The sequence below is a fragment of the Oreochromis aureus genome, linkage group 22, assembly GCF_013358895.1.
Source record: "Oreochromis aureus strain Israel breed Guangdong linkage group 22, ZZ_aureus, whole genome shotgun sequence".
Taxonomy (NCBI): domain Eukaryota; kingdom Metazoa; phylum Chordata; class Actinopteri; order Cichliformes; family Cichlidae; genus Oreochromis; species Oreochromis aureus.
The window spans coordinates 17,221,241-17,248,360 of NC_052962.1; the positions used below are offsets into that span (position 1 = coordinate 17,221,241).

A 27,120-nucleotide genomic window follows, 5' to 3' on the forward strand; every position below is an offset into this window, starting at 1 on the left:
TTTCAGTCCAGTTCTTGTGTACCTCAGCATGCCTTCTCCCTGCATGGCTAGAGAGCTACTGCTCAAGATCACTTTATAAATAAGAAATGAGCGGTGACTCCAGACTTGTCACAGCCCTGTACGTGCATGCATTATATAAAAACTTGAAAGGGTTTCAGGTGACTTTATTAGTGTGATGTTTAGTGATGAGCAGAAAAAACAAACACAAGAGCAGAAAAGTGAAATATAGAAACACTTTATTCCCAGAAGTTGTAGCAGTGAGTTATTTTCAGACGTAGAAAGGCCAATATAACCGGTCTTGAGTACAACAGTATGATGTACAACAACAGCTTACCCGTTCACATTCTGTTAAACCACACACAGAAAAACATGATTATTGTCCCACCACGCTACAGACACACAGCTCTAGTACACAGACAACAGACTACAAGTTTGCTTGAGGGTCGAGCAGCATGAACGCTTGATTTAAGACATCAAAATTAGCTGATGGTTGGAGTTTTTATTCATTTGCTGGTACAAGAGAATATCACCATGTCTTGTGCCGTGATGAACGACAAGAAGAGACACAGGAAACACGTCACTATAGCACTACAAACAGCTGGAATGGTGAGTGGATCACAGGACGGGAAAGATGCCCTGTTGCCCCAGACGATCTTCCACAGTTAAGGTCGAGTCAGCGGAACTTTACTGTGAAGTGCCAAATTCTTTAATCACTTTGGAACCTTTAAAAAAAGAGCAACAAAGCATTTTTCTCTTACAGGGAAAGACGATGTTTGAGAGTCAAAACTTGCTCATGAATAAGAAAATACCAGCGCTGAAAAACACAACTCATTTGTTCTTCCATGTGCAAAATTTAATATTTAAATCACACACGCACATGCACGCACACACAGCCATCATCCATTAAAAACCCAAATCCTCTTTGTCTTCATTTTAAATTTTTGCCATCAAATACACAGCAATTCAGGAAGGAGCGAGGGGGGTGGGGGGGTTGGTGGGGCAGGGGTAATATTGCTTCTCCATCTTTAATGAGAATACTGTGTGATTGTAAACATAAAGACCAGATTCTTATCATACTGGTTGATTATTAATGTTTTAGTTGTAGCTTTTTTGTTTCTCTTTAGGAAGAATAAAGCACAGGCACAACTTCTTTTAAGTGCCAACAGAAGGAAGATTCAGTAAACACCAAAAAATATAAAAAACACTGAATAGAACAGTTTTGTATTGCTATGGGAAGGGATCCATTTATATCACCATCATTATTATTTTTTATAAAAGTAGTAGAAACAGTGTTCCAACTAGGAGAATCAACTATTTCACTTCATCAATCAGCAGCCTTTTTATCTAAAAACAGTTGAACGTACAGATAAAGTCCACGCACACACACTCACTCACAAACATGCTGGCGCACTCAACATGTGCCCTTTAACAAACCTGGGCGGTAAGGATGGATGTATGGAAAAGCCATGCAGAGGGCAACAAATACAGATTAGATTACTTTTGAAGTACTTTTCCACACAGTTTCTTAGTGATTTTGAATTTTAAGCGTGCTCGTTTAGGACCACAGTTATGTCCAGGTCATGAGCGCACTGCTAAAAGTCAGACTAAGATGGAAGCGGCGTCCTCGACGCCTCTGACTGCGCTCGGCATTTCACAGCACAGAGAGTTAAAGACACCGGGAGGGGGGGGTAAAATAAAAAAAATGGAGTGACAAGGGGGAAACAGCTGGAGTGTTTCTTTTGCAGTCAACTGCAGTTAGCATGGCTTGGAGTTCCAGGTCACAGGTATGGGGTCACAGGATCAGAGATGAGTCAAGAGTCACACTTGAGTTCAAAGGTCAGAGCCGAGATGAACGCTAATGCTGGGGGAGCGCTGTGTGTGGTTTGGCGCTGGACTCAAGTACGCCAAGCCTTCCTCCTGCAGGCTGCAGGAGTAGCGGCCGGCTTCGGAGGTGGTGTGGTTGCTTGAGGGAGGGGCGTTGCCACTGGCCACGTGCTCAAAGGAGCGTGAGAAAACGGCGCTGGCAGTGCGTGTCAGGCTGGTGAGGGCTCCCGCCTTGGGCACCGATTGGCTGGAAGTGAGCGTTAGCCGCTTGACAGACAGCTCTGTGGTCTCGCTGGCGGCCCGGCCCGGCATTAGAGGGCCCGCCTCCTTGTCCTTGTCCTTGCTGGTTCGCCCGCCAAGCCGACACTTCTTCATGGCTTTGGCCCCCAGGTTCAACGTTGTGACGCTGTTGCTGATAGTGATGGTGGGTGGGGTCATGTCAGGCCCCGCGCCACCTGGCCAAACCCCTTCATCCACCTCCGAAATATCCATCAGCTCATCCGGGGAACCCAGATCCACTGCGTCTATGAGATAGACAGGGGGAGATGAAACAAGAGAAACATGAGAAAACAGCACACGTGTCAAAAGTAAAGAATCTCATCTGTCATCCAGTCTAATCCAATCAATCCTTTAGAGGCTTGTGTTTGAATTTTGCACAATATCATGCTGCTGGATGACAGAGGAGGTCCATCACTGTCCAGCAGGTGGCGACCTCACACTGCAATCTTTCACCACCTGACCAGAAACAGTAAGTCCGGGTACAGTACACAAGTTAAGAGACCCAGCAGCTCTGTGAGACAACGGTCAGTAATTTAGTGGCAGAGGAGTGCATGTTTGATCCCAAAAGCAGGAAAGGACAGCATCTAAGAGCAAAAGCCTATGAAAGACCATGAAGGGAAAGTAAGGGAAGCAAACCAAGGCACACCCTAAATATTTTTTCTCTCATCACTAACTCTAAATACACAAGAACACTTTTCCTGCTTTCTTGAATTCATGCATCCACAACTGTGTGAGCTTCCAACCACCTGCACATTCACAAACACACATTTCTAATTTGATGCTACCACTGTAACAGAACACCAGTAAACAGCTGAAAAACAGACAGACAGGCAGGTCTTGTTACACTTACAGTCTTTCGTGCTCAGATTTAACCTCTTCAAAACAAATCTGCACTTATTTGATTCTAAATTTAAATATGGCGAAAGCACATAACTCAAGACCAACGTATCGTTCCTCAGTTCCTACCTACCAGTCAGAAGGAAGTAATCTGTGACCAGGTGCAACCTGGGGTAATGTGTCGAGGCAAACAGACCAAGAAGGTCTCTGATAACTGCGGCGAAAACACAGGAGTTTCCTCGATATGCTAACAAAGATATCTAGGTCTTTTTATTCAAGGTCATCATGACTTATCAGTGAGTATAGGCTTTGGGGGGTGACCTTCACTGATCAGGAAAGTCTCATTTTAACACAGTTACAATTTCCCTCTCTGATTAATGCTCTGCTTTTAATGTCATCAACTCGCTCATCATAAGCACATGTCATTCCTTTGACTTTTATGCATTTTTTATTAGGTTATTGATCTGTTATTCAGTGGCATCTTAAATAATTAATTTGCTCTTTAGAAATTCCAGCAGGAGATCTTTGTGAAGAAGCTTTAGCCACAAAGGAGAGAGTAAAAATGAATGAATGATGCTGGATAGACAGATGAGAGGAGCAGCGCAGTGAGAGGAGGGTAGAACCCAATGCAAAAAGGTACAAAGGAGGGGGAAAGAATAAAAAAAAAGAGAGATCATGCAGCTTTTTTAGACCACACCCCCACAATTGGTTACCTAGGTTACCCCATGAGTGGGGCAAGGGGAAGGAGGGGCAGGACCTTAGTACTGGTTCCTCCCTGTGGAGGCTGACCCAGAACCCTCATTCTCCACCATTCGCCTCACAGACTTCTGCCTCCTGACCTCCAGACGTATGCTGGAGTCATGACCTCGGGGGTCCATGCTGACCTCAGAGGTGGCACCCATCATGTCGCTGTCTGTCGGGGAACGGCCATCGGGGCGTGGCCGCAGGGAGTCCCCGTTGGGCATTCGATCGCCGCTCACGCCTGTTACATTGATCTCTGGGATGGCCACGCCCCCCACCGCAGCTTCACCGTCTACACTCACCTCCTGGTTCTCTGCTGGTGGGTGGGTGCATGGACGGGGTAGTGAAACAATACACAAACATAGACACACACGCACGCACGCACATGCACATTTCATGCAGAGGTACATGAAAAACAAAAAAAAGGTTGCCAAAAATCACAGACACAACAGAAAAAACACACAGAGACAAACAGGTAATCAATGTAATGGCAGAAAAATAAAAATAAAAAACAAATCATAGTGATCAGAACATAACACATGGTCAACGTACATGCTAAATGGGAGTGAATACGAACACAGCACTTAAATGAAATAATACTGTTCATAGATCACCGTGCATCCTCACACATAAATTAATACTTAATGCTGTTTACCTCCATCATCTGCTCATAACAAAAGCTTTATACATAAACTCAAAAAGCAGGATCCGTGACAGGAAAAGCAGGCGTTAGGCTCAATGTGAAACCTACTTATTAAACTAGCTCAAGGCTGTAATTTACCCAGACGTAGCTACACTGGGAAAAGAGAGCAGCTCTCTCCTAATTCTGCACCACAAAGAGGCTGCCATCATTTACTCTAGAGGGTAATGGAAGTCTGATTCATTTGTTCTGTGGTCATTATAATATTAATAAAAGTCTTTGGCACAAGGCTGAAACTGCACAAAAGACGAGCACACACACATTTTCTACAGCGTATCCTACTTTAAAAACACACTACCTGCACTCTGTCTGATCTGATTTATGTGGCATGCTGAATCTGTCTGCCTGGCAGGCTGTTCTGTCCCTGTACTGCCAGCATCTCAAGAGTATTCTCAGAAATCAGACAGGAACTGGTGGTTTTCAATGAGCAGATTCTAAGATGGAGAGGGATGGCACTAGTTAGAAAGCTGAGGATGGGCAATCTATGATCTTGAGGGGCTCCATGAGGGATGACAACAACACGTCGACTGTCACACAGTGAAAAAGGGGAATGAACAATGATGAGATCTAAACTTCTTGCTCTCTCCTTTGGTGTTAAATTCATTCCTTGGAACAGTTTTACCTTTTTTTCTTTTTTAAAAACATGAGAGATGCGCGTAGGAACTCTTGTTTGGTAAGTTTGCGTCAGGCCTGTGTATGCGTCTCACCATGTCTCTTCCAGCGGTGTCCCCTGATCGAGAGGGAGGTAACAGCGTTGCGGGAGATCCTCGAGGAGGTAGGTGTGATCTCCACCTGAATACTCCGCGCACCCTCCTTATTGTTGCTTTTCAGTGCTGCACTGTGCAGTGATGACTTAATGGCGTTACCCACCTGGAGATAACAAGAATCACACATTTACTGCTTCACAGTTCAGTCTATTACTCTGTAACACATTTTAGGAGAAAGACATTGAGCCTTAGATCATGGGGGTTCTCAAAGTTTTGATGACTGAGTGCATAGTTCAAGAAGCCAGCACACAGATGAAGGCCACACTGAAATTATGCACCCATCAAGATGGAAAAATAACTCCAAAACCAATAATTTTATTATAGTTTTCAATTTAAATTTTATTATAGTTCAATTGATTGCAATTCTGCCAGAAAGCTTCCCTAGCTACACAGCAGAAGTCGTTATATTACCACAATCATCTAACAATGTAATAAAGTTCATAGACAAACTACAGCCTGTTGTCTATGTTTGCTCTTTTAGGTTTCAAAGTTCAAGTTTTATTTTTAGGTAATGTTTAAAATTTCTGGGTTTAAAGAGAGTTATGGTTTATGAAGGCAACGGTAATTTTATGTCCCAGTTCATGGTTAACCATTGGTCAGACACCTGTTACACTTCACACCAGCTGTATTCAGAAATCTTTTTTTTTTTTTTTTAAATAAAAAAAAATGTTTAAGCCCCAACGTCTTCACACACACACTAATCTTAGTATGAAGTGAACTGAGACTGATGGAAGAATACAGCAGTCTCATGTTGCATTCAGGCTCAGGTGGCATAAAACTCTTCTGTTTACATTATTTACAAAAATAATGTAAACAGAATTTTTACCATTTTAAAAAAGTGTTTACTATAATTATGTTTTTATGCAAGACCAAGTGTCAAGGATTTACTGTGCACTGCCAAATTTAGAGTTTTTAAGCAAAGTTACAAAGCTGTTGATATTATAGGTGTATGTTATTTTACCGCTCCAACAATCACAGAAAGTTCTATTTTCATTCTAGCAAGCACAACTTAGGATGTACAGACACCGAGCCTTCAACTGGGCTGATAGCTGATGTTGATACTAATGCATTCTACTTAAAATAATAATAATAATAATGATAATAACAACAACAAAAAATGATCAGTTTTAAGTATTTCACTTAGCCAACAAAAACCTGATGTGAAACAGGAGAAGCTCTGCTCCTGATGACCAATATCAGCCAACATATGATATTCAGACACTATGTCAGAGCATCCCTGTTTCAACTACATTAGCAAAATGACCCCATCAACCAAGCACAGGATGGACATGAAGTACACGCTGATGTTCTGTCAAGTGACTAATCCAACAACATCTCATCAATAATTTCACTTGCACATGGTGGACATGCAGGAATTAAGTAACAGAAGAAGTAAAACAAAAAGAAGGAAAACAAAGCCTTGTGTTTCACACTGAAATGGATTTCACAAGTCTTTATACAATAATCTTTGTTCCTACTAGAAATTCTCACGGGGTACTTGCACTAATAATCTCCTAACAGCTGAGCACGTAACATGAGGCAGAAAGACTCATAATCACAACACAACATGTCTTTTGTCTGTGAGGCTTCGGCACACTGGTCTCATGAGGGACACGCCACCACGTCACGCTAAGCTAGCAGCCACCTGGTGTATTCCACTTGCAACACAGAAACCGACAACACAAAATTGACATTTTAAACTTTCAACAGTATCACATGTGCAACTCCTATACACAGGAAAAAAAATAAAATAAACCATCACCACTGTTACTAATATGAGTTTTGATTGTTGTGAAGGAGCACACCTTGAACTGTGTAGTAATACTGTAAGTGCGGGCTCAATCCTCTACTCTCTGGGCCGCAAGGATTATAGCTTAACGGAGCAGAGTGGAAAGCATGTAAATAATCTCGTGGGATTACACTCTGCTTGCACTCTCTGGCACACACACAAACCAAGACAATGCGGTATACTGTGCCGTGCATGAAACAAAACCAGAGGCCAGCATGTGCACAACCATCACATGCTCTCCCCTCTCTTATACACTTAAAGACACAGACACACACACACTTAGAGGTGTGATAGTGGCAGAAAAATATCATTGCACCCACCAACAGGGCTTCAGGGAACAACTCTAGCTGGGCTCGGTACAGAACGTCATCCAGTGCTTTGGATCCCAGGTCAACTTCACCATTACACCTACACAGAGGCAGAAATGTGCACACACACACACACACACACACACACACACACACACACACACACACACAGTATGTTAGTCTAAAACACAGATTAAGGGATTATTATTATTATCATCATTTTATTTTAATCTGACATGCTGAAACAAGTACAATTTATAGAAATTAGCTGAGACAACAGAAAAGATTATAAGTGATGTGAAAACGTAATTACAAAATGTAAACTTGGAACATAAACTGTCCGCACTAATTATCTTAACGAGCATCAGGAGCTTCCTGTACCCAATCTCTGTGGAATCTTTTTAACAATGCAACTTAAACTTTGACATTGTGACGCCATGAGAACTTTCACTGTGTGCTGGCGTGTTTGTACTCACAAGGCGTAGTGGATCCCTGTGATGAGCTGAACCAGGAACTCTGATGTGACTGTGAGCCGCGTGTTAATGCCTTTGTACCGCCGCATCTGTTGCCGTGGGTAACCACAAATACACACCCTGGTTGATAACCAATAAAAACACATTAGAGAGGCTTGGATGAGTAAGAACGGAAGCAGAGAAACCACTCCAGTGGGCCAGTTAGCTGCAGCACCATTAAAGCCATTTACTTAACTGTGTGGCGAGCTGAGCTGATGTGAAACTCACCAAGCAAGACTCTAAGTTAAACCACACCCACACCCCCACACACCATGCATCTAACAAGCTTCAGAGGAGTCAACTAGCATGAGGAAACACCTGTATATTAGAAGCTTTATGCATTGTACAGCGCTGCTAAAACGGCAAACAGTCAGGGAGAAATCGAGGCCGATGACTTCTCTTTAGCTCAGTGCTGAGCAGACCAATGCTCAGATTGCTGAGCTGGGATGTGTGTACACTGCAGCTCTTTGCCAAATAGCGATATCTTGGCTCTCTCTGGCAGCAAAGTCTATAAGAGGATCAGATAAGCAGCAACTTGCAAACGTGTGTGTATGTGTGTGTGCACGCGCGTGTGGTTGTGTGTGCACGCATGCATGTGTGGGGGTGTGTGTTTGTAAGTTGCCTCCATAAAACATTACCTAGAACTTCAGCAACACAAGCTATAAAGTACGAAAGCAGTTTGTGTGTGTCTGCGTCTAGCCCTCAAGTTAAGTGATCCACAAATGCTACAAATGCTAATGCTCGTGGGTGTGTGTGTGTGTTTATGTGTATATATTTTACCTGGAGCTGAGCTGGCAGAGGGACTGCAGGGAGGTGGAGGACATGTAGCTGAGAGCGGCGTTGTAGCAAAGCAGGAGGAAGGTCAGCACCTCAAATCTCAATAACACAAACAAACCCTTGAAATGGCACGTTATGTAAGACACACCAAAATCTTAAAACCTGAAATTCCATCTGTACAGAACAGGAGGGTTACTAAAGCAAGAAGTACCATTAGGATAGCAAGAACCAAAACATTCAAAATATTTCTGTGGGATCTTTAAATGCACCACTTTTTTGTCCAATAAGAATTCTCCAACTGGAAAACAAGCGATTTGTTACCATTTTTAATTGTGAGTTAGTTTAAGGCAGAGGACGTTCAGCTCAGGCCAACATGGCCGCCAGTCTTTCATCTCAGTTAGAATAATTTAAGAAACCCTAATGGCAATAAAACAAGTTTAAATGTAACAAGGCAGAGACAACTGCCACAGGCCACAGCTGAAGCTACCCTAAAATAAAAAACCATGGCAGCAGCTTAACTCCCCATCGGTACACAAGTCATCATGAATCTGTTTTAGCCAGTTTGTTATTAAAGGTAATATGTCCTTTTTAGGCTATAACAGAAAGCATGCATTCACAAATGAATAAGTAAAAGTACCTTTTTTGATCAGATTTTCCATCTTCCTTTATGTGCATTCTTATTTTGTTAATTAGCTGGTATTTGCTGCCACTTTGAAAACAAACAGATTGGCATCCTGCTACAGGTAAAGCACATTTTAAAACCAACATGAGTGTCTTACCTGTTCTGTGCCGTGAAGGTTTCTCTCTGGAGGTGAGGCCCGCTGTACACCACTCTGCTCAGCCCATGGTTAGCTAGAGCTCCTTCGGTAAGGGCCATGGAGCCAATAGTTGAAGGCTAGAGGTGGAGAAGTTTATGTAACTACATTTCTGCAGAAACAACCCTGGAATAACTTTGAATGGAGGACACACTCACCTCATGGTAAACTGAGGGTTTGGAGAGGGAAGGGACGGTAAAAGATAACACCTTACTCTGTCCATCTTTATCAACTATTTCCTGTGAAAGAGAAAGACAGGAAGAGGGAAAACTTACGTGGGCGAAAGCAAAAATAAAAAAGCCCTTTTTTCATCTGCGTCTGCCCTCAAACCTCTAAAGAGCGTGTGCTGATCTCTTCGAGCACAGTCATCCGCTATGTGTGGGTGGCTGTGTATAAACCTGAGGGTCTCATTTCCCTACTGACACTTTGTTGGTGTGCACTCATATGTATGCGTGCGTGGTCACACAGGCACAAACCCCGGGGTTTTGGCGTCCCTCTGTGTGCATGTTAATGTCAAACAGATTAATGGGAACCAGCCAGTACGCTGAGTGACAGCTGACCTATTCTGGTATTCAGAGAGGAAGTGAGGAGACAGTGGACTTTGCTGATAGATCACTTGGAGCTGAAAAGGATGAAAACACAACAACAAACTTTAATCACTTCTAATGCTCCCATCTATCTGCAAATGAAAAAAAAAAAAAAGGCATTTGCAAGGTGTTGACCATCAGTACTCTATATGTGCAAAGTCACTGTTTTCACCACTCCTCCCCCGTATTTCCTGTCACGGCTGTCTAACAAGGCAGAAAGGGCAGAAAGTAATCTTTCAAAACTCATGACGCAGATCCCTGAAATAGTTGAGCAGTTAAGTCCTCTGCGTTGGCAAATTGCATGATAATTTCCACTTGGTAAGGATCAAGGACTTGTCTAGTGTTTTTCCTTACTGTGCACTTAAAACACTAGATACATTTTAATGCTGTCAACCAGAGCAGCTCGCCTCTAGTAAAAAATAAATAAAACCGATCTCTGCAACTAAAAAACAACTGCAACAAGTGCTTCACCCTCTCCCTCACCAGGTTGTAAATGCCTAGCAGCAGGGCCTCGATGCAGCCGGAGGTGTGGGGGTCTCTGGCTGCGCTGACGGACAGGAGGCTCCACAGGAGCTCTGGCAGGAACTGTAGCGTGAAACGCTGCAGCTGTGGCTCACCGCTCCGGTAAAACTCAAACAACTGGTGACACACTGGCTCTAGTAACTGCAGGGGACACATATCCAAAAGAGAAAAAGCACATGGCATACAGTTAGGCCACAACATTCAAAATAAAAAATAAAGTAAAAATCATGAGACAAGAACTGCCAACTCAGTTGCAACAAATTTTGCAATTAGCATCTACGGTTCAACGGTAAGATCAGGGTATAAACAGCACTGCTTGAGGGACGCAGTGTGTTTGCAAGTCCGACACATCCATAAACACAAGATTATCAAGCCTGAGTAAAAATATAACAATAACAAAAACAAAGCAGGTAAATGGTCGGACTGAACGCATGACTAAATACTAAGTACTGGTTAAAGGTTGGGTGGTCAGACTTTTACAATCTAATTTTCAAGTTAATAAAAGATTTATATCTACATACGTCACTGTAGTTCTCTCTGATGACCTTGTAGAGTGCAGGGACCAAGGCACCTTTGTCTTTTAGTGAGGCAGCATAGGGGGAGACGGCACTGTCCGGAAGGGTCTGAAACACATATGGAACCAGCTCAAGTTAAACATGCTACACATTTAGGTCTTACAGCATTTCAGTTTGAAAAGTAACCACTGAAAAGACAAACACAAATTCATATTATTTACACTGATTTGCAAAAAAAAAAAAAAAAATTATTGCTTTTTTAAAATAAAATCTGCCATTTAGCAGCAAAGCAGACTGATAGTCTGGTTTTGCTGCTTCTGAAATGACGTTTTAATAGCAGTGAAATCCTGCAGAGACCCTGACAGCTTCTTTAACCACAATCACTGTCTGTCACACTGAGCTGGCTATATTAGGAGGTCAACTTTACAGACACATGACAACAGATTGGTCCTCACACATTCACACAGGAGAAAAAAAAAAAATCTCATCTGCTCCTTCATTAATATTCGTCACTAAGCCGCAGCTCTAGTACCGGTCAACTAACAGCAAATGCTCATATTTGAGTAGGAGCGTGCATTTTTCTGATAGCGAAGCACTTCAGAGAGTGTGTTTGTTTATGTGTGAAATAAATCCTGTCAATAATAAGAAGCAGAGAATGTACTGCATACAGATCATAGGTAAATGGCTTTTTTAGTATTTTTTTTTCCCTGCCCAAACAAACACTTTCACACAGAAAATAAAGCTTTACCTTAAATTCTGACAGCCATTCCTCCACCACTCCTTGGTCCATAGCCAACATGTTCCTTCATCTGCAGTGGAGTCGCCTCTACCTAAAATATAAAATAAAATAAAAGGAAAAAAGAAAGAAACCCTGATTAAAAAGAACAAACAAACAAAAAAACAACAACACTGCATAATAAATGTTAACATGTATGACAGCAAATATACAGAACACATACTAACAGTCCACACTTGAACAAAGCTCCACTACATTTATCAGCCTTCTTTTTTATTTTTGGTAACTTTCAGAGAAAAAAAAAAAAGAAAAATTCTGTTACACATCAATGCTCCAAAGAGTAAGTCTCTCCTTCCCCCTCACTCCTCTCCAGACGCACACCTCTGCAGGCGCTGCCTTCTCAACTTAGGCTTACAAATCGAAAAAAATAAATAAATAAAAATCATAAATCACGCACACAGAGAAACCTGGCTGGCTTCTCTTTTCAAGCACTGACGAGAATAAGAAATATGGCACGGCTGAATGCAGATGCTTGCTGAACAGGCGCTACAGTTTATATGTCCATAAACAGACAGACAGAGAGGCTCCTCTCCTACTTCAGCTGACATTTTCACGAAGCAATGAAATCTCTGCTTCCTCCATTCCTGTTTGTTATTTTTGATATCTGTTGCAGTCCATCACAGTATTCACACTCTCTGCGCACCCTGTACGGCACGCATGTGGCTTCTTTTCTATTGAAACTCCAATGGCATCTTTTCTTTCTTCACTTATTGCCTCCTTCGGTGTCATTTTAATTCTTGCTTTGTTGAGAAACCGTATCAGATGGCTCCTACTGCACACTCCTATCTGTTGCCTTTTCATCCTATATGCCCTGTAGTCACTTGCACTTGTAGAAAAATTAAAAAGAAAGTTTAACCACAATTCTACATCTATTGCAGTTTGGGTGTAATTAAAAACGCAGTAGTATTTGTTCACTCAATTACACAAATTTTACTTAAGTTTAATTTAAAAAAAAAAAAAAAAAAAAAAAAAGGGTATAGGATCCTATCTATGTCAGTATATTTGTATATATCTTTACAATAAGTTGATTGTCTCTATGGAGTAACACCTTTATTTAATTATGAATGCTAGATGTTAATGCTTCCGTAGGTACATGCGAGTCCGATTGTGTTGTTCTATTAATAGTTTAGTACAGCCACCCCCAAAATCAGGAGTACTGCAGCCCACTTAAAAACCAGGAAATCCCATGGGGCCCATCCAATCTTAAATCTTCACTCTACCTAATCATATGCAAAAGACACAAGCTTCAATACAAGAGAAGTACATTTAGGTCAGAGTAATGAGAACTGTCACAAACTAACTACATCCTATTACCAGTTTTAATTCACTTTTTATGTAAATAAAGTCACTAAACTCCATCACCACTTTGGGAATCAGAAGACTTGAGCCTAAAACTATAAGTAAATTAATCATCTTGCTTAAACAAGACTGTCACAAAGTGGGTGAGAAAACCATTTGTCCACATTCTTAGTTAACATTCTTGTTTTGATTTAACCATATTTCATATGCAGTCTGCAATAGGCAAACATCTACTATCCCGGGTTTGTTTATGTTTTGCACTTTTACAGATTATATAATATAGCATCTTGGTTCAAATCAATTCTGACAAGTTTGTTAAGTTAACATGTTATTTATTTCACCTGTTAATTTGTCTTGTTTAAACTCACCTTACCTACCTGTGTTCCAGGAACAAAAGGAGGAAATATAGTTTTACTTCCTGTATTTATAGCTTCCTGGTTAATCTGAGGTCACAGGAAGAGACCAGGTGAAGAAGGGGGAGAATCTTTGTAATTTAATTAAGTTGATTTTAGACTGTGTTTATACAAAAATTGATTATGTATCGACTATACACTGTAGAGACTTTATTGCTAGTAACAGGTAGCAGTATAGGTTTGAGTATTGAAATGTTTGTCTCACCTACCCTAATGAAATAGTCCAGGGATGAATGGACTATTTAAGCAGATGAACGCCGGTGTTCAGGGAGGAAGGACCAGGTCAGTGTAGCTGTGTGCATTTTGACCTTAATTTCTGTTGATTTAAGTTCAGTTATGTTTATTTGGAGTTGAATTTTTTATTTATTTTTGTAGATATTGGTTAGTCACAAAATGGTGAATAAATCACTTGCTACACTGGACAGCATCTGTCTCCTGCACTTCTTTGGCTGCTTAAGTCAAGTCCTACCACAAAGACATTTTACAAATGAAACAACTTTGCTTTTACATCAACAAGACTGCAGCCATGCTAACAGCTATGGGAACATAGCCTTTATATCAAAGCTGGGTGTTGTCTTCATGATGTCACCCATTTGTTAGTAAAGTCTTGTTGTGACTTGTTAAGCTGACCAGTTTTCGAATTAGCATCGTGGTGTATTCAAACTGTATATTACAACCAAGGGATGGCTCTGACTGAGAAGCTGAGGAAAGTGCATGCTTATACAGTAGGAACTGATAAATTGTTAGCTTTACTACAAATGATATCTTTCTTTCTTTTTTTTTTTTTTTTTTAAATAACCACCTTGTATTAAATGAGACCTGCAACTAGCAACTGAGCCCATTAACCCATCAGGTTTACAAGGAAGACTTACACATTAAGACTGCTTTTTGTTACTTTGGCCACTAGAAAGAATGTAGATACTTCTCACTGGCATCGTTGTTCACACACACTAAACCCAGATTCATCCTGCGCAGTCTATGTAATTAGACCCTGACTAATAGAAGACCAAAATCAATACCTGCCAATTAAAAATTGATAAATCAGCAGATAGAGCAGGGCGATATGACCAAAAATATTTATCACGATATACATTTGAAAATTTGCGATAACGATATAACTGACGATATAATTGACACTAGACAAAATACTTTACAACTCCACAACTTTATTAGTGCAAAAAACCCCATCAATGTATTTTCACTTAAACAAGCAGCTGTTTTTTTTATGTGCATTAAAGTTATATAAAAATGTAACAGTGCAAATTCTTTGCTGACAGTTTAACCAAAAGGCATTTCCAGTGGAAACTGGCCGACATATCCTCAGCATAACCATGTATAATATCCACAAAACTTAAAAAGAGGTTATACACACACACAATACGGTAATATTATGTTGAAGCACAGTACATATCACTCTGCGAGGCGCCTGCCTACGATAGCCGTAATGCTCCGACAATCCATCAAGCGGTGTGGGTTCGTAGCTTAGCAAAGTTGTACTAAAACATTTGACAGATTTTCGAGCGCCGTGTACCACATAAAATCGTTTCGAGGTCAGTAAACACAACCAGAATTCATACATAAGGCACACGGGATTATAAGGGACACTGTCGATTTTCAAAAAAAAAATCAAAGGATTGATTTTAAGTGTGCCGTATTTTCCAAACAACACGGTAATAACGACAGCCCGCTAGCATGCTTTACCAAAAATAGTGCTTTGTTGTGTATCTGACAGACGAAAGCTAAACCAGTTCCACACCACTGAAGTTGGGTTCATCCGTTTCATTTAACGATCCGCTTTCGCTCTTCTCATTCTGCGTCGCCGCCATGTGCGCATGTAAACATAGGCACTGCGCATGCGCGTTTTACCCATATTCTATCACGATATTTCATTTTCCTATCGTTGCCCAAAATTACACCGGTATTACCGTGAACGGTATGATATAGCCCAGCCCTATCAGCAGATATTTCTTCCTCTTTACACATGAATGACAAAAACATTTGTTATGTGCTGCTATTTAAGAGTGTGTGAAAATAACATGAGAATGAAGCTCGAAAAATAAACTTATTTTGTTGTCACAAATTTGTCTAGCCTCTGCCCAACTCTGTTCAGATCAGCAGCTTTGTGGCGTTCCAAACGTGTGCTGGCAAACAATTAAGTCACCGAGTGCCCTTTGGTGGACAAACTATACAACATAAGCACTCAAAACATTGTTAATTACATTTGTCTTCTTTACTTTGAATTTTCATTTATTGGCTGTTCTAAATGCTGATGCCCTATTATCAACAAATACATAATATTTGCTGATTTATCTGTAGGGCTTTGTAAGTGAAAAGTCATGGACTTCAATTCAACAGTCAGTTGCTTCAAGACCCTCCAATAATAGAGGAAACCCCAAAAATGAGATAGCCCCAATGAGCAAGCACTTGGTGGCAGTGGGAAGGAAAAACTCAATTTTAACAATGACCATTAAATGTGCTGGAAATCCCTGCAGCAGTTTCCTAATGAACCAATAGTGAGAGTCTGCCTAACACCATCCTCTTTAGAGGCATCTGCATAAATCAAACTTTTAAATATTTACCTCTTAAATGTCAAATTTTTTGTATCACTGGAGCAACACATATGAACATGTTGACGACCCCTTAACCAAATCTACAGTGTGACTATCACTGTAAGACCATGGCAGGCCAGATACCACCTCTGTGCCTCTGATGGATGCTGTGTTTTCAGTGAATGGTGCCTGCATCGTGTGCGCCCTCTGAGACTGCAAGTACAAGACTAAATTGACTGTTGAATACAGACTCAAATTCCATGTTTGGTATGTCTGGTGAAAGAGGCTGAGGAAAAAGAAAAACGGGGAAGGAAAGAGTCCTTTTATGCTCATACCCGTCACACAGAAAAATGTGCTAAAATTTCGTGCAGGGAAGATGGCATATTTTCAATTTAACACTACAATGTTTCACTTCTTAGATGAAAAGATACACACGTGGTTATTAAAAAGGTCTTTACTTTCACCTCAGGTAGAAGGCTGGCTTTGAAAGGTAACATTACGCAACATATTCTGTTAAAGAAAATACTCTTTAAAATAAATACAAAACCCACATTCTGTAGATTATTGGACAGATATTAATCAGAAAATCTGCCAAGAAGCACACATAGCATAAAATGGTAATTAAAAAAAAAAAAAAAAAAAAAAAAAAATAGTTATTTGATTTTTGTGCCTTCCTTTCCCTGTCCCTCTTTTACCCATCCATTTATCCTCCCACACATCATTTCTCCTTCCTCATCCTCTCTGCCTCCCGATGCCTTTTTCATGCATTCAAATGCTTCTTTTTGTATTACTTCAGTGCTTGGTCCCTTCATGGCAGCCAGGTGTCTATTTATGGACTCCACCAATGACAGGAATGACGAGGGGGGAGGGGAGCCAGTGACTCATAAAATGTGGAAGGATTATAACGCAGAATAGCCTCCATTTACAGATATTAGTCCTTTGTGGTAGCCTGTTGTTCTGCTCTTTAACACTGATGAGGACAACGAGGACAGCCAGCATATGCTGCTTAATGGCAGACTAACTTGAGTAACAAAATAAAGACTGTGATTAGACTGAGGATGAGTCAGACTTGTCAGAGGACTTCTTCCTCCTCCTACAGAATCACTTTTAACCCAACTACTGTGTCCACACTGGCGTCTGGGGCATGTCATCTGCATCATATGGCTCCAGAAAAAGACACGTGAAAGCTACAATCACCAGCTGCCAGCCTTGCCGCCTACCTATGTGATATATTTGCCTTCAATCCCAGGAGCAGGAAGAAACTGCAGTGACAAAGTTAGATGCATGGCCAGTAACCAGATACACAGAATGAATAAGCATGTAGAGACAATGGAAAAGGGTCAAGAGTCAAATCAGCTCAACATTGAAGGATGCACGCAATTAAGTAATACTAAGAGGAAGAAGTCAGACCACCCTTAATATGCAGATTATTCTTGTCATTGAAACCAAATCAATAAATATGTCTAACAACCAGTTAGAAATGGAGAACAGAGGTCATTTATAATTTCCAAAGAGCCAAATAAGGAAGTAGCCGGCTCAACTTACAAGTAGCCTTCGCAGAAACATGTGACAGAAACTGTTACAAAACCGGAGGCTGGAAAAAAATATATGAATGAATAACATGTACAAATCGATAACCAGGTAGATTTTTTTTTCAGTCAAACAACACGTCAGTCATTCATTGTTAATCTTTTCAACTTTATGACTGATGTAGTTCAAGATAGAATCAGCATACCAAGGATTCATGGACGCGCCTGGTGAACATTGGCATCAGCTGATATCAGCCTTGTTGATCACCATTTTTCTGTTGTGTCTGTGTCATTTAACCAGTGTGACGAAGACGTGACAGGCTTTTAATTCAGTTATTTCATTAAGTGTATATGAAAGACCTTTTCAAGCGCCCTTTGTCTGCCTTTTGTTTTTTTTTTTTTGTTTTTTTTTAAAAACACCCTCTTGCTCCCTGTGCTTCTCTCATCTTCATGCACAAACATGAACATGGGTCATGTTCATGTCACAGACTGTATACAAAAGACGAACCTAGCTGGAGGCTTCACAGGGATTTTGCTTTCAGTCAATAGATGACTGAAAGCTCTGTCTTATTATTTCTTGCCATTTTATAACAGTGATCCAGAAATCTACAGTACTGCCCTATCAGTCATAAAATATGCCTGCTCCTGTAGTTAGTAATCCCAATTTACAAAATAATTATGATACTGTATTCAATAAGATGTGAAACTAGCAATTGAGACCACTGACTCATCATGGAAATGTTTATTAAAGTCATAGGGAGGAGTAGGGTAGTTTTTTCATAGACATCTGTACAATATTAGAACCTAAAAGACATTGTTTTTTTAAAATAGTAGTGCCAATATCTTATGACTTTAAAAAAAGTAATACAAGCATATGTTTTTTTTGTTTGAAATCACCTTTCTTCAACTGCAAATTATGTTCTTTAAGTTCAACTTTGTCAATATTCATTTTATCCAGTAAGATAAAGTTATCGTACTTATTATTTGGTTTGTCTGTTGTTTGGTGCCAAATGAGATTGTCAGGAATACCAACATTTCACTAAATCAATCTGATATCATCATGCAAATAAGTGGGGTCAAGTTGGCAATTACATGCAATTTTTCTGATAATGTAACAATTAATTATGATAAATCATCAGAAATCAGACATATGTTGCTGTCTGCACAGGCAGACATTGATATTTAACGATTACATTTGTGCTCAACAACCTTACTGTTCTATAGGAATACAATCAGAATGCAACCTACTGGCAGCCTGTTGCGTCAAGTCCCTCCGAGTTGTGCTCATTGACAAAGACTCATTTAGACTAATGACAACATGTTAGATATCCATCTGCATTCATACATTAGACAGCAATTATTTTCAAACCTTAAACAATCTCTCCAAGAGTGATTGTAGTTGATCCAAGTCAGACTGCAACTGTTTGCAGAAAGGTTGCCTCCTATCAGCCAAGCTACAATGATAAGAAAATGAAATATCGCGATAGGATATGGGTAAAATGTGCATGCGCAGTGCCTTTGTTTTCGTACGCACATGCTGGAAAAAGCATAGCGGCTACGGAGAATGAGAAGGGAAAAAGCGGATCAGTGAATGAATTGGTTTGTAAAAACGTGCAACTTCAGATATGTGGAACTGGTTTGGTTTTTGTTTGTCAGATAGCCACCAAAGCACATTTTTTTGTAGAACATGCAAGCGGACCATCGTTATTACCGTATTTTTCGGACTATAAGGCACTCTTAAAAGCCTTTAATTTTAAAATTGACAGTGCACCTTATAATCCTTAAGTATGAATTCTGGTTTGCTTACTGACCTTAAACCAATTTTATGTGGTACACAGTGCTCAGAAATCAGTCAAAAAATGTTTTAGTACAACTTTAGTGAGCTACGAAGTTGCACCGCTTGATGGATTATCGGAGCATTACAGCTACCGTAGTCAGGAGCCTCGCGGAGTAATACGTACTGTGCTTCAACATAATATAACTGTATTGTATGTGTATAAGGACTCCAAAATGGCACCTGTTAAGAGACATGCGTATGAAGTGGATTTTAAACTCAAGGCTATCAGTCACGCAGTAGAACATGGGAACAGAGCAACTGTGAGAGAATTCAGCATTAATGAGTCAATGGTACAGAAGTGGAGGAAGCAAAAAGAATGAGTTGAGTAAAGTTAGACTTATCTGACTGCTTTATTTTGCTTAATGCGCCTTATAATCCAGTGCACCTTATGGTCCGAAAAATACGTATTTGACTTATTTATTTGGCACTGTGGAGTTTCATGTTGCAAAGCACCTCTTTTGTGGATATTATACATGGTTATGCTCAGGATAGGTCAGCCCAATTTCCACTGGAAATGCCTTTTGGTTAAACTGTCAGCAAGGAATTTGCATTTGCACCGTTACATTTTTTATATAGCTTTAATGCACATTAAAAAACAGCTCCTTGTTTAAGTAAAAAATAAATTGATGGGGTTTTTTTGCACTAATAAAGTTGTGGAGTTGTAAAGTATTTTGTCTTGCATCAGTTATATCGTCAGTTATATTGTTATCACAAATTTTCAAATATACATGTCATGATAAATATTTTTGGCCATATTGCCCTACCCTACTTGCGATCAAAAGTGGTGGTGGATGTGAAACACTCATAAGCTCTGGGTAACCGTTTACTAAACACAAATTGCAACAGGTCGGAGAATATAGGGAAAAACAAAAACAAAGACAAGATTTTGTTTTTGTAGATGCAAGGACGTCGCCATCTTATTATTTGCTCATGTTACTGAGCTACTACCTTGCTCTGAATTAGGAGGTAGCTTTGTCAAGTTAAGTGTGTTGGCTTTTCCTGCTGAGCTGACTTAATGCAACTTTGCTCAGCTAATGTTATCTCAGGTTGGTTGGCATGAGATGGGCATTCTTAGAGTAATTTAATTTATTTTATAAAATACTGATAGTTGGTGTCCCTTTATCGATATAATATTGCACAGCAACATATAATACAATGCCACACACACACACACACACACACACACACACACACACACACACACACACACACACACACACACACACACACACACACACACACACACACACACACACACACACACACACACACACACACACACACACACACACACACACACACACACACACACACACACACACACACAGAGATATAATGATAACTCAATTTGAAACTACGTTAAAACCACAAGAGAAAGAGATGCATACAGGACATAATAACCTGTTTCAAAGACTTCTAGCCTCTATTGACAAACTGCAGGCAGACTCAGTCATCTGGTGGAGGAAAATAGAAATGTAATCGTCTTGGGAGAACACTATTGAGCGTAATTATGTCATTAAGCAGGTGTTTACCTTTGTCAAGTTAAGTGTGTTGGCTTTTCCTGCTGAGCTGACTTAATGCAACTTTGCTCAGCTAATGTTATCTCAGGTTGGTTGGCATGAGATGGGCATTCTTAGAGTAATTTAATTTATTTTATAAAATACTGATAGTTGGTGTCCCTTTATCGATATAATATTGCACAGCAACATATAATACAATGCCACACACACACACAGAGATATAATGATAACTCAATTTGAAACTACGTTAAAACCACAAGAGAAAGAGATGCATACAGGACATAATAACCTGTTTCAAAGACTTCTAGCCTCTATTGACAAACTGCAGGCAGACTCAGTCATCTGGTGGAGGAAAATAGAAATGTAATCGTCTTGGGAGAACACTATTGAGCGTAATTATGTCATTAAGCAGGTGTTTACCTTCCATCTCGGTCTGGCTAACTTGTTAGTGGTCTCTGTGTCATTACAGGCTCCCTAATCAAGACAGAAATCAATACAAACTGGAGGGAGCACCCTTGCACAAAATGATGCAGCAGCTGATGAGTTTTCTCTGTGCAACTCAATCACGCTGACCAGTAAACACATGAATAAACCAGCGTCAAGGATAAGGCAGCAGAGCAGGCTTGACAAGCAACAGCAACAAATCAATGATGTGCTAAAGAAGTAGATGTGAGATAAAGGGAGAAGAGTTGCAGATGGGCAGTCCAGGAAGATAAATAGAGCAGAAATCAATGGCTAAATGAAAAGCGGGATAGTGATATCTGTGATTGGATATGAAAGAAAACCCAAGGGGTGGATAACTCAAGACAAGTCGACACCGGGGTCCACTAGAAGCACATTCAGAGAGCAGACACCTCTGGCCTAACATTAGTAATTTAAAATATTACTCTGTGACAACAATGCTCATTACAACATTACAATACTTTCTCACATGAAAATGTGGGGGCACAGCAATGGATTATTTGCAAACTGATTGACTAAAAATAATATACCCAGTGAAAATCTTCTCACTAAGCTTCACAAGAAACAGACTGCTAGATTTTACTCAGTCATGCTAACTGCCAAACTTCCTTGGTGGGGGTTATAAAAGCAGAGATTTCATCGGGTTTCGATGTTTGCTGCCCCTGGCAACCTCTCAGCCTCTGAGAAACACATGAGATAAGGAATGATACTGTCACACATACATACACAGCTACATCCCTGTGATCTAGACGAGCTCAAGGAATATCCTACATGTTAAGTAGTTTAACCATAGAGTTTTGCAAAAAGCTGACAGAGCCAGCTACATGGCAGAAAGCAGCAGAGGATGTGTCATGGATTGTACAAGTGTGCCTGTGCAAGTGTGTTTATTCAAAGTCTGGTTTGACAAAACCTGTTCCTGTGAGCTAGCAGAAGTTGACAGCTCATTCCCTGTGATTTTTACACCTACACTACTGTCTTGAACTCTCTTATGCACACAAACACACACACACACACACACTGGGCTGCCAGTCTAAATGAGCTTATTTGTGACTCCTCCTTCCAAGGACTTCTTTCAAAACAAAGGCTTTGAGTTTACATTTCTAATCCTTGCTGCGAGCTTGATGACCTTACAGCGTCGATGCACAACACCTGAGGCAGACATACAATAGCCCAGCATTTCCTTCCCATGGTTTCATACAAAAGCTAAATTTAAAAGAAAAAGAACCCCCCCCCCCCACACACACACACACACAGACAGTCTGGAAGAGCTGGAGCAGAGAGAGAGAGAGAGAGAGAGGTGAAGCATGTCCAAGTGAGAATGAATTAGGGTAACACCCACACACATGTATACATATCTGCCTGTTGATTACATCATTTCCCATTACACACATACTTTGGAATCAGAACCTCCTTTTTTTTTGGAGGAAGTTGTTTAGGCCAGTGGGAGTGGACGTTTAAATGGAAGGGAGAAGAAAAGAGAATGACGAAGCGGGTGGTTTTAAGAGTGACTGAGCTGCCCCAGCTGCTTTTTCCTGTGGTACAGGGTTTAGTTACAGAAACTGCTGCTTAGCAAAACAATAAGAATCCTACTTACACTGCTACACCAAGGAATAAAAACTAAAGGAATGAAAGACAACTATAAAAATGAATGTAATAAAGTAAAATAAAACCTACAGTAGCAAATTACCCACACCTGACTTCAGATACACTTTAACTGTTATACTAAGCAACTAGTATCAAAAAGAGGAACTAAAAACAACATTGTTAACCTGAACAGAAACAGAAGTTATTAAGGAACTAGTATAATCAACACTGTGGTTTGTAAAAGCAAAGTTAAAGGCAGGGTTGTGCAACTGTGGTCAAAAAAGGGGAAGACAGAAAAAAGCCTCCATCACGCCCAGAGCTCACAGTTTGACCTCACCTCCTGCTAAGAGCAATTTACACTATTCAGAAGACTTTAACATTTTATTTTGACATCTCTCTTCAGTTAATATCACTTCTTTTTTTACACTGTCTGTTGGCATCTTCTTTATTTGGAAAACCTTAATTCTGTTGCATCACTGCCTCCCACCTTGCTCTCCCCCTAAGGTCTTCTTCAATAGGAGGTTTCGTGTAGCTTTGGGGGAAACGGGATAGGCGGGGGTCTGTTTTTCTGCTTCCATTTTCTTTCATCCGTGCAAACATATAGCTGAGGACTGCCTGTAGCTAAGTAGAAATGACAACAGAGTCTGTGGTTTGTGTGTGGTTTTCACCGCTGAGGGAGACAGAGAGAGAGACCCAACAGCGAGGAATCCTCTTATAGCAGCCTACGCTCTCCTCTCTTGCCTCTAAGCTAGTGATGTATCCCTCATCTTGCCCCTCCAATTCTCCATCCTCCCGCAGCAAGTGATTAAAATAAGGGTTTTGTTTTTCCTTCCATTTTTAACACTTCCTTTTCTTTCCCCACCACATGCTTTGTTTCAGCTTATCCTGTTACAGTTAGGCAACTCACTTGTAGCCTCCTGCATACAATTAGCTTGATTTTCAAGGTTTCTTGTGGCATTAAAGTGCTACATGTAATGGCATTTATAAGTACAAAATACAGCTTAACCCATGCTATGCCTGTGTGTGCAAAAGATACAGAAACAAATGAAAAATGGAAGAGACTGCAACAGTTTTCACCGCTCAAATTGCCAGGAAGTTTCATGAACCCTCTGGCACGGACGACCATCCATGATGCCAGATGACAGCAGAGCCTGCACGATCTTTCTGCTCCATGACCTGCTGTGCTTCATTGTCAAAAAGCATTAAGGGCCCTAAGACACTTGCAGCCACGGATGCCACACATTAACAAGCCTAAACTTGTGCCTGCACACACACACACAGACAGACCCACCCAAATGACATTACACTGACAGAGCACCCAACCAACAAACCCCTAGGCACAGTCTCCGCCTAAGGTCAAAGGTAAACACACACACACACACACACACACACACACACACACACAAATATATATGGAGAGCAAAGGACAACAATGAATTAAACGCTAAAACAAAAAACTGCCACAACAGCATTAGCCTTTTTTGCGAAGGTCACAGAGAAGTAAAACAAGCAGCTTTAAACTTCTGAGAGCACGTACTCGCAAGGCTCTGTGGCTTCACACCAGCCCCCCTATACAGGAAACCCCAGAACAGGATGAGTGGTGTGGAGAAAAGCTGCATCACATGACAGCTATTAGAAAAATCCTAACAACGCATTATCCAACATGTCCGTCTGTGGTGGTTTCTCTTCCCCTGTCACGAACATAAATCACCTGAGTAATCTTAACAAGTGCACACACCTGCACACACAGCTGTTACCAAACAGGATAAAGACAGGTACAAAGTCTGCCTCCACGACTGATGGGACAAGAGCAAAATGGTAGCAAAGAATATGTCGTTTCTATGATAAGTTGGAAAGCCCCCCGCCTGCTGTGTCATATTATATTATTTAGTTGATTTAAGCAGGATCCTACCTGTTCCTGGGCGCTGCTAACCAGCTAGTCTCACACCCTCACCACTGGTTATACACCTTCTGTTTAAAAAAAACAAAAAAAAACACGAGAATTTCTGTCCCAGTGCACTGTTAGCTCAATGGGAAAAATACATTAGCTTTCTCCCGCCGTTCACTTCAGAGCATTTTTTAGCCCGTATCAGCCAGAGACTGTAAATTAATCCGGAGCCGTCACACTCTCTCTATATCGCCTTGCTGAATGACTTCGAGCTGTCACTACGGTTGCTTACAGATTAGCTAGTTAGCTGGCTCAGCTAAGGGACGACTCTAGGCAAACTGAGGAAGTTGCTGTTTACTTACTGGCATACTATCTGTCAGCTTCCTGCTATCACCGTCCTCCGTCGTTCCGCTAGGACGAGTAAACGGCTATCACTTCGCTACTCCATAAATCTCCTCAATAATTCAACAACATCACCTCCTTCCATCTTCATTACTTTCTCCACTCAGACTACCTTTTAGAGAAGAGGACGCGCTCTACACTGAATGTCAGGCTTCTCAGCCAATAAGAAAGAAGTCTATAATCCAATTGCCGCACGCCCAACTAAACCATCCAATCAAATTAGACACGAGGACCGCAAGTTAATAATTTCCACGATCACTGTAGGTTGTCACAGTCAGTCACCGCTCTCTGACAGCCAAGTGATTTATCAAATCTGCTATTAATGAAGAATGATTGCTCTATAAGAAAACATACAGTCAGCAGGATATTAATTATCGATGTCGATTATTTATTAAATATATGAATGTTAATGAGTAAACTATAAAAATAACCAGTTACCATTTTTAACCATTATATTTCACTAAAATTGGGTCCACGGTCTATATTCAATATTTTCCTCTATTTAATCCTCGTTCTTTTTATTTGCCAAGTATTTTCATAAAAAAGGAAGTGTTGGTGTTGCTTCTCTTTTACATCACACTTTACACCTAATTAATCCAAAGCCAAAGGCAGAAACACTGCTCCAAAACTGTCCCTCTCTGGTAAATAATAAATGAACATGTGACAATGGCCTCTAGAACAATGGATTTTTGGAAATTAATTATCAACATGGCATATGACCATGTGTTGGTGGGCTTTTAGGTTAATAACAGTGGGAAAGCTGCGGTTTTTAATCAGTTAATAGAAGTCTGTATATTGAAACAGTAAAACATCCCACGCACAATCATGACAAACCTCCAGTTTAGTTTTCAGCTGCTGTTCCAATCAACTTTCATGTCATATCATGTCAGTTCTGTCATGTCTGGGCAACATACCAGGCTTAACATGAAGTTCGCAATCTGTTAAAGCAGAGTCCAATCAGAGTTGTGGGAAAGCTTCGCAGAAATCACTGAACCTATTCTGGTAAAACACACATACAAAAAGTTGTGGCACGTTTATAAATTGAATCCTGGAGTTCAGACAAATTTGTCATTGCGGTCCTATTTCTAAAAATCTGATGAGTATGAAACGATAAACGGTTGTTAGATTAAAGTGAAGCGGCATTGCCCCCTAATGTTAACTAGTGAAATTACATGTATTCAAGAACGAAGGGGACCTACTGTGCTCATTTTCAACTCCACAAGTTGCCAATTCCACAGGCACTCATACATCCCCATACCACCAGAGATGCAGACTTTTGAACTGTTACAATGGTCCCTCTTCTCTTTAGTCCAGAGGATGGGGCTTCCCTGTTTTTGATTTGATTTGTCTGACCACATTGCCTCAGTCCAGGTTAAGTGCCTCAGAGAAGACAGGAGTGTTTTTGATCATGTTCACATATGGCTTCTTCTTTGCATAATGCACCTTTAACTTGAATTTGTAAATGACACAGCAAAGCACAGACAGTGATTTCTAGAAGTGTTTCTGAGCCCACACTCAAAAAAAGGCCATGTTGGATATACTTGATTCAATAGTGGACATTGGTTGCACACAAATGTTTTGCTTTTGGAGAAACTTAAACAAATGAGTTAAATCAACACAACTTCTTCATATTCAATAAACCTGTGCATTTTGTGTTCAGGAAACGCGATTGAAACATGTTTAGATGAAGTAAGTTGAGCTCTTGGAATATTTTAATCCTCCACAATTTTGTCATTTTATTTCAACACTATTCAATAACTTTTACCCCAGTACTACTTGGTCACTTAAATACTACATGTTGTCTTCATATTACATAATGTTCAACAGAGTCTAGAGTCTGGTTACCATAAAAATTGAATAGATCCAAA

At 40.5% G+C, this 27,120-nt stretch overlaps 1 protein-coding gene across 4 annotated transcripts; it reads right to left on the reverse strand.

Annotated features, from left to right (window-relative positions):
- Positions 1 to 219: 219 nt before the first annotated feature.
- Positions 220 to 25,381, reverse strand: fam126a (family with sequence similarity 126 member A). Of its 4 annotated transcripts, none has more exons than XM_031729259.2 (12): positions 25,213 to 25,381; positions 24,875 to 24,933; positions 11,722 to 11,803; positions 10,980 to 11,081; positions 10,420 to 10,599; positions 9,508 to 9,588; positions 9,314 to 9,429; positions 8,538 to 8,633; positions 7,722 to 7,838; positions 7,258 to 7,345; positions 5,089 to 5,251; positions 220 to 2,348 (listed from the first exon to the last, which is right to left on the reverse strand). In XM_031729259.2, the coding sequence occupies exons 3-12, from the start codon at positions 11,770 to 11,772 to the stop codon at positions 1,831 to 1,833; spliced, it is 1,512 nt and encodes a 503-aa protein (XP_031585119.1). In that variant the 5' UTR covers positions 11,773 to 11,803; positions 24,875 to 24,933; positions 25,213 to 25,381; the 3' UTR covers positions 220 to 1,830. The 4 variants fall into 4 exon arrangements, with proteins under 4 accessions (XP_031585119.1, XP_031585118.1, XP_031585121.1 ...); XM_031729261.2 differs by lacking the exon at positions 24,875 to 24,933 and adding an exon at positions 3,654 to 3,994 and having other exon boundaries at positions 2,215 to 2,348; XM_031729260.2 differs by lacking the exon at positions 24,875 to 24,933 and adding an exon at positions 3,654 to 3,997 and having other exon boundaries at positions 2,215 to 2,348.
- Between the last annotated feature and the right edge of the window lie 1,739 nt (positions 25,382 to 27,120).

Coding starts and splice junctions, on each gene's coding strand:
- fam126a (XM_031729258.2), bottom strand. CDS start 11,772: ATGTTGGCTATGGACCAAGGAGTGGTGGAGGAATGGCTGTCAGAATTT. Junction 8,634..9,313: donor ACCTTCACGGCACAGAACAG/GTAAGACACTCA, acceptor TGTGTTATTGAG/ATTTGAGGTGCTGACCTTCC. Junction 7,346..7,721: donor ACAGGGATCCACTACGCCTT/GTGAGTACAAAC, acceptor GCCTCTGTGTAG/GTGTAATGGTGAAGTTGACC.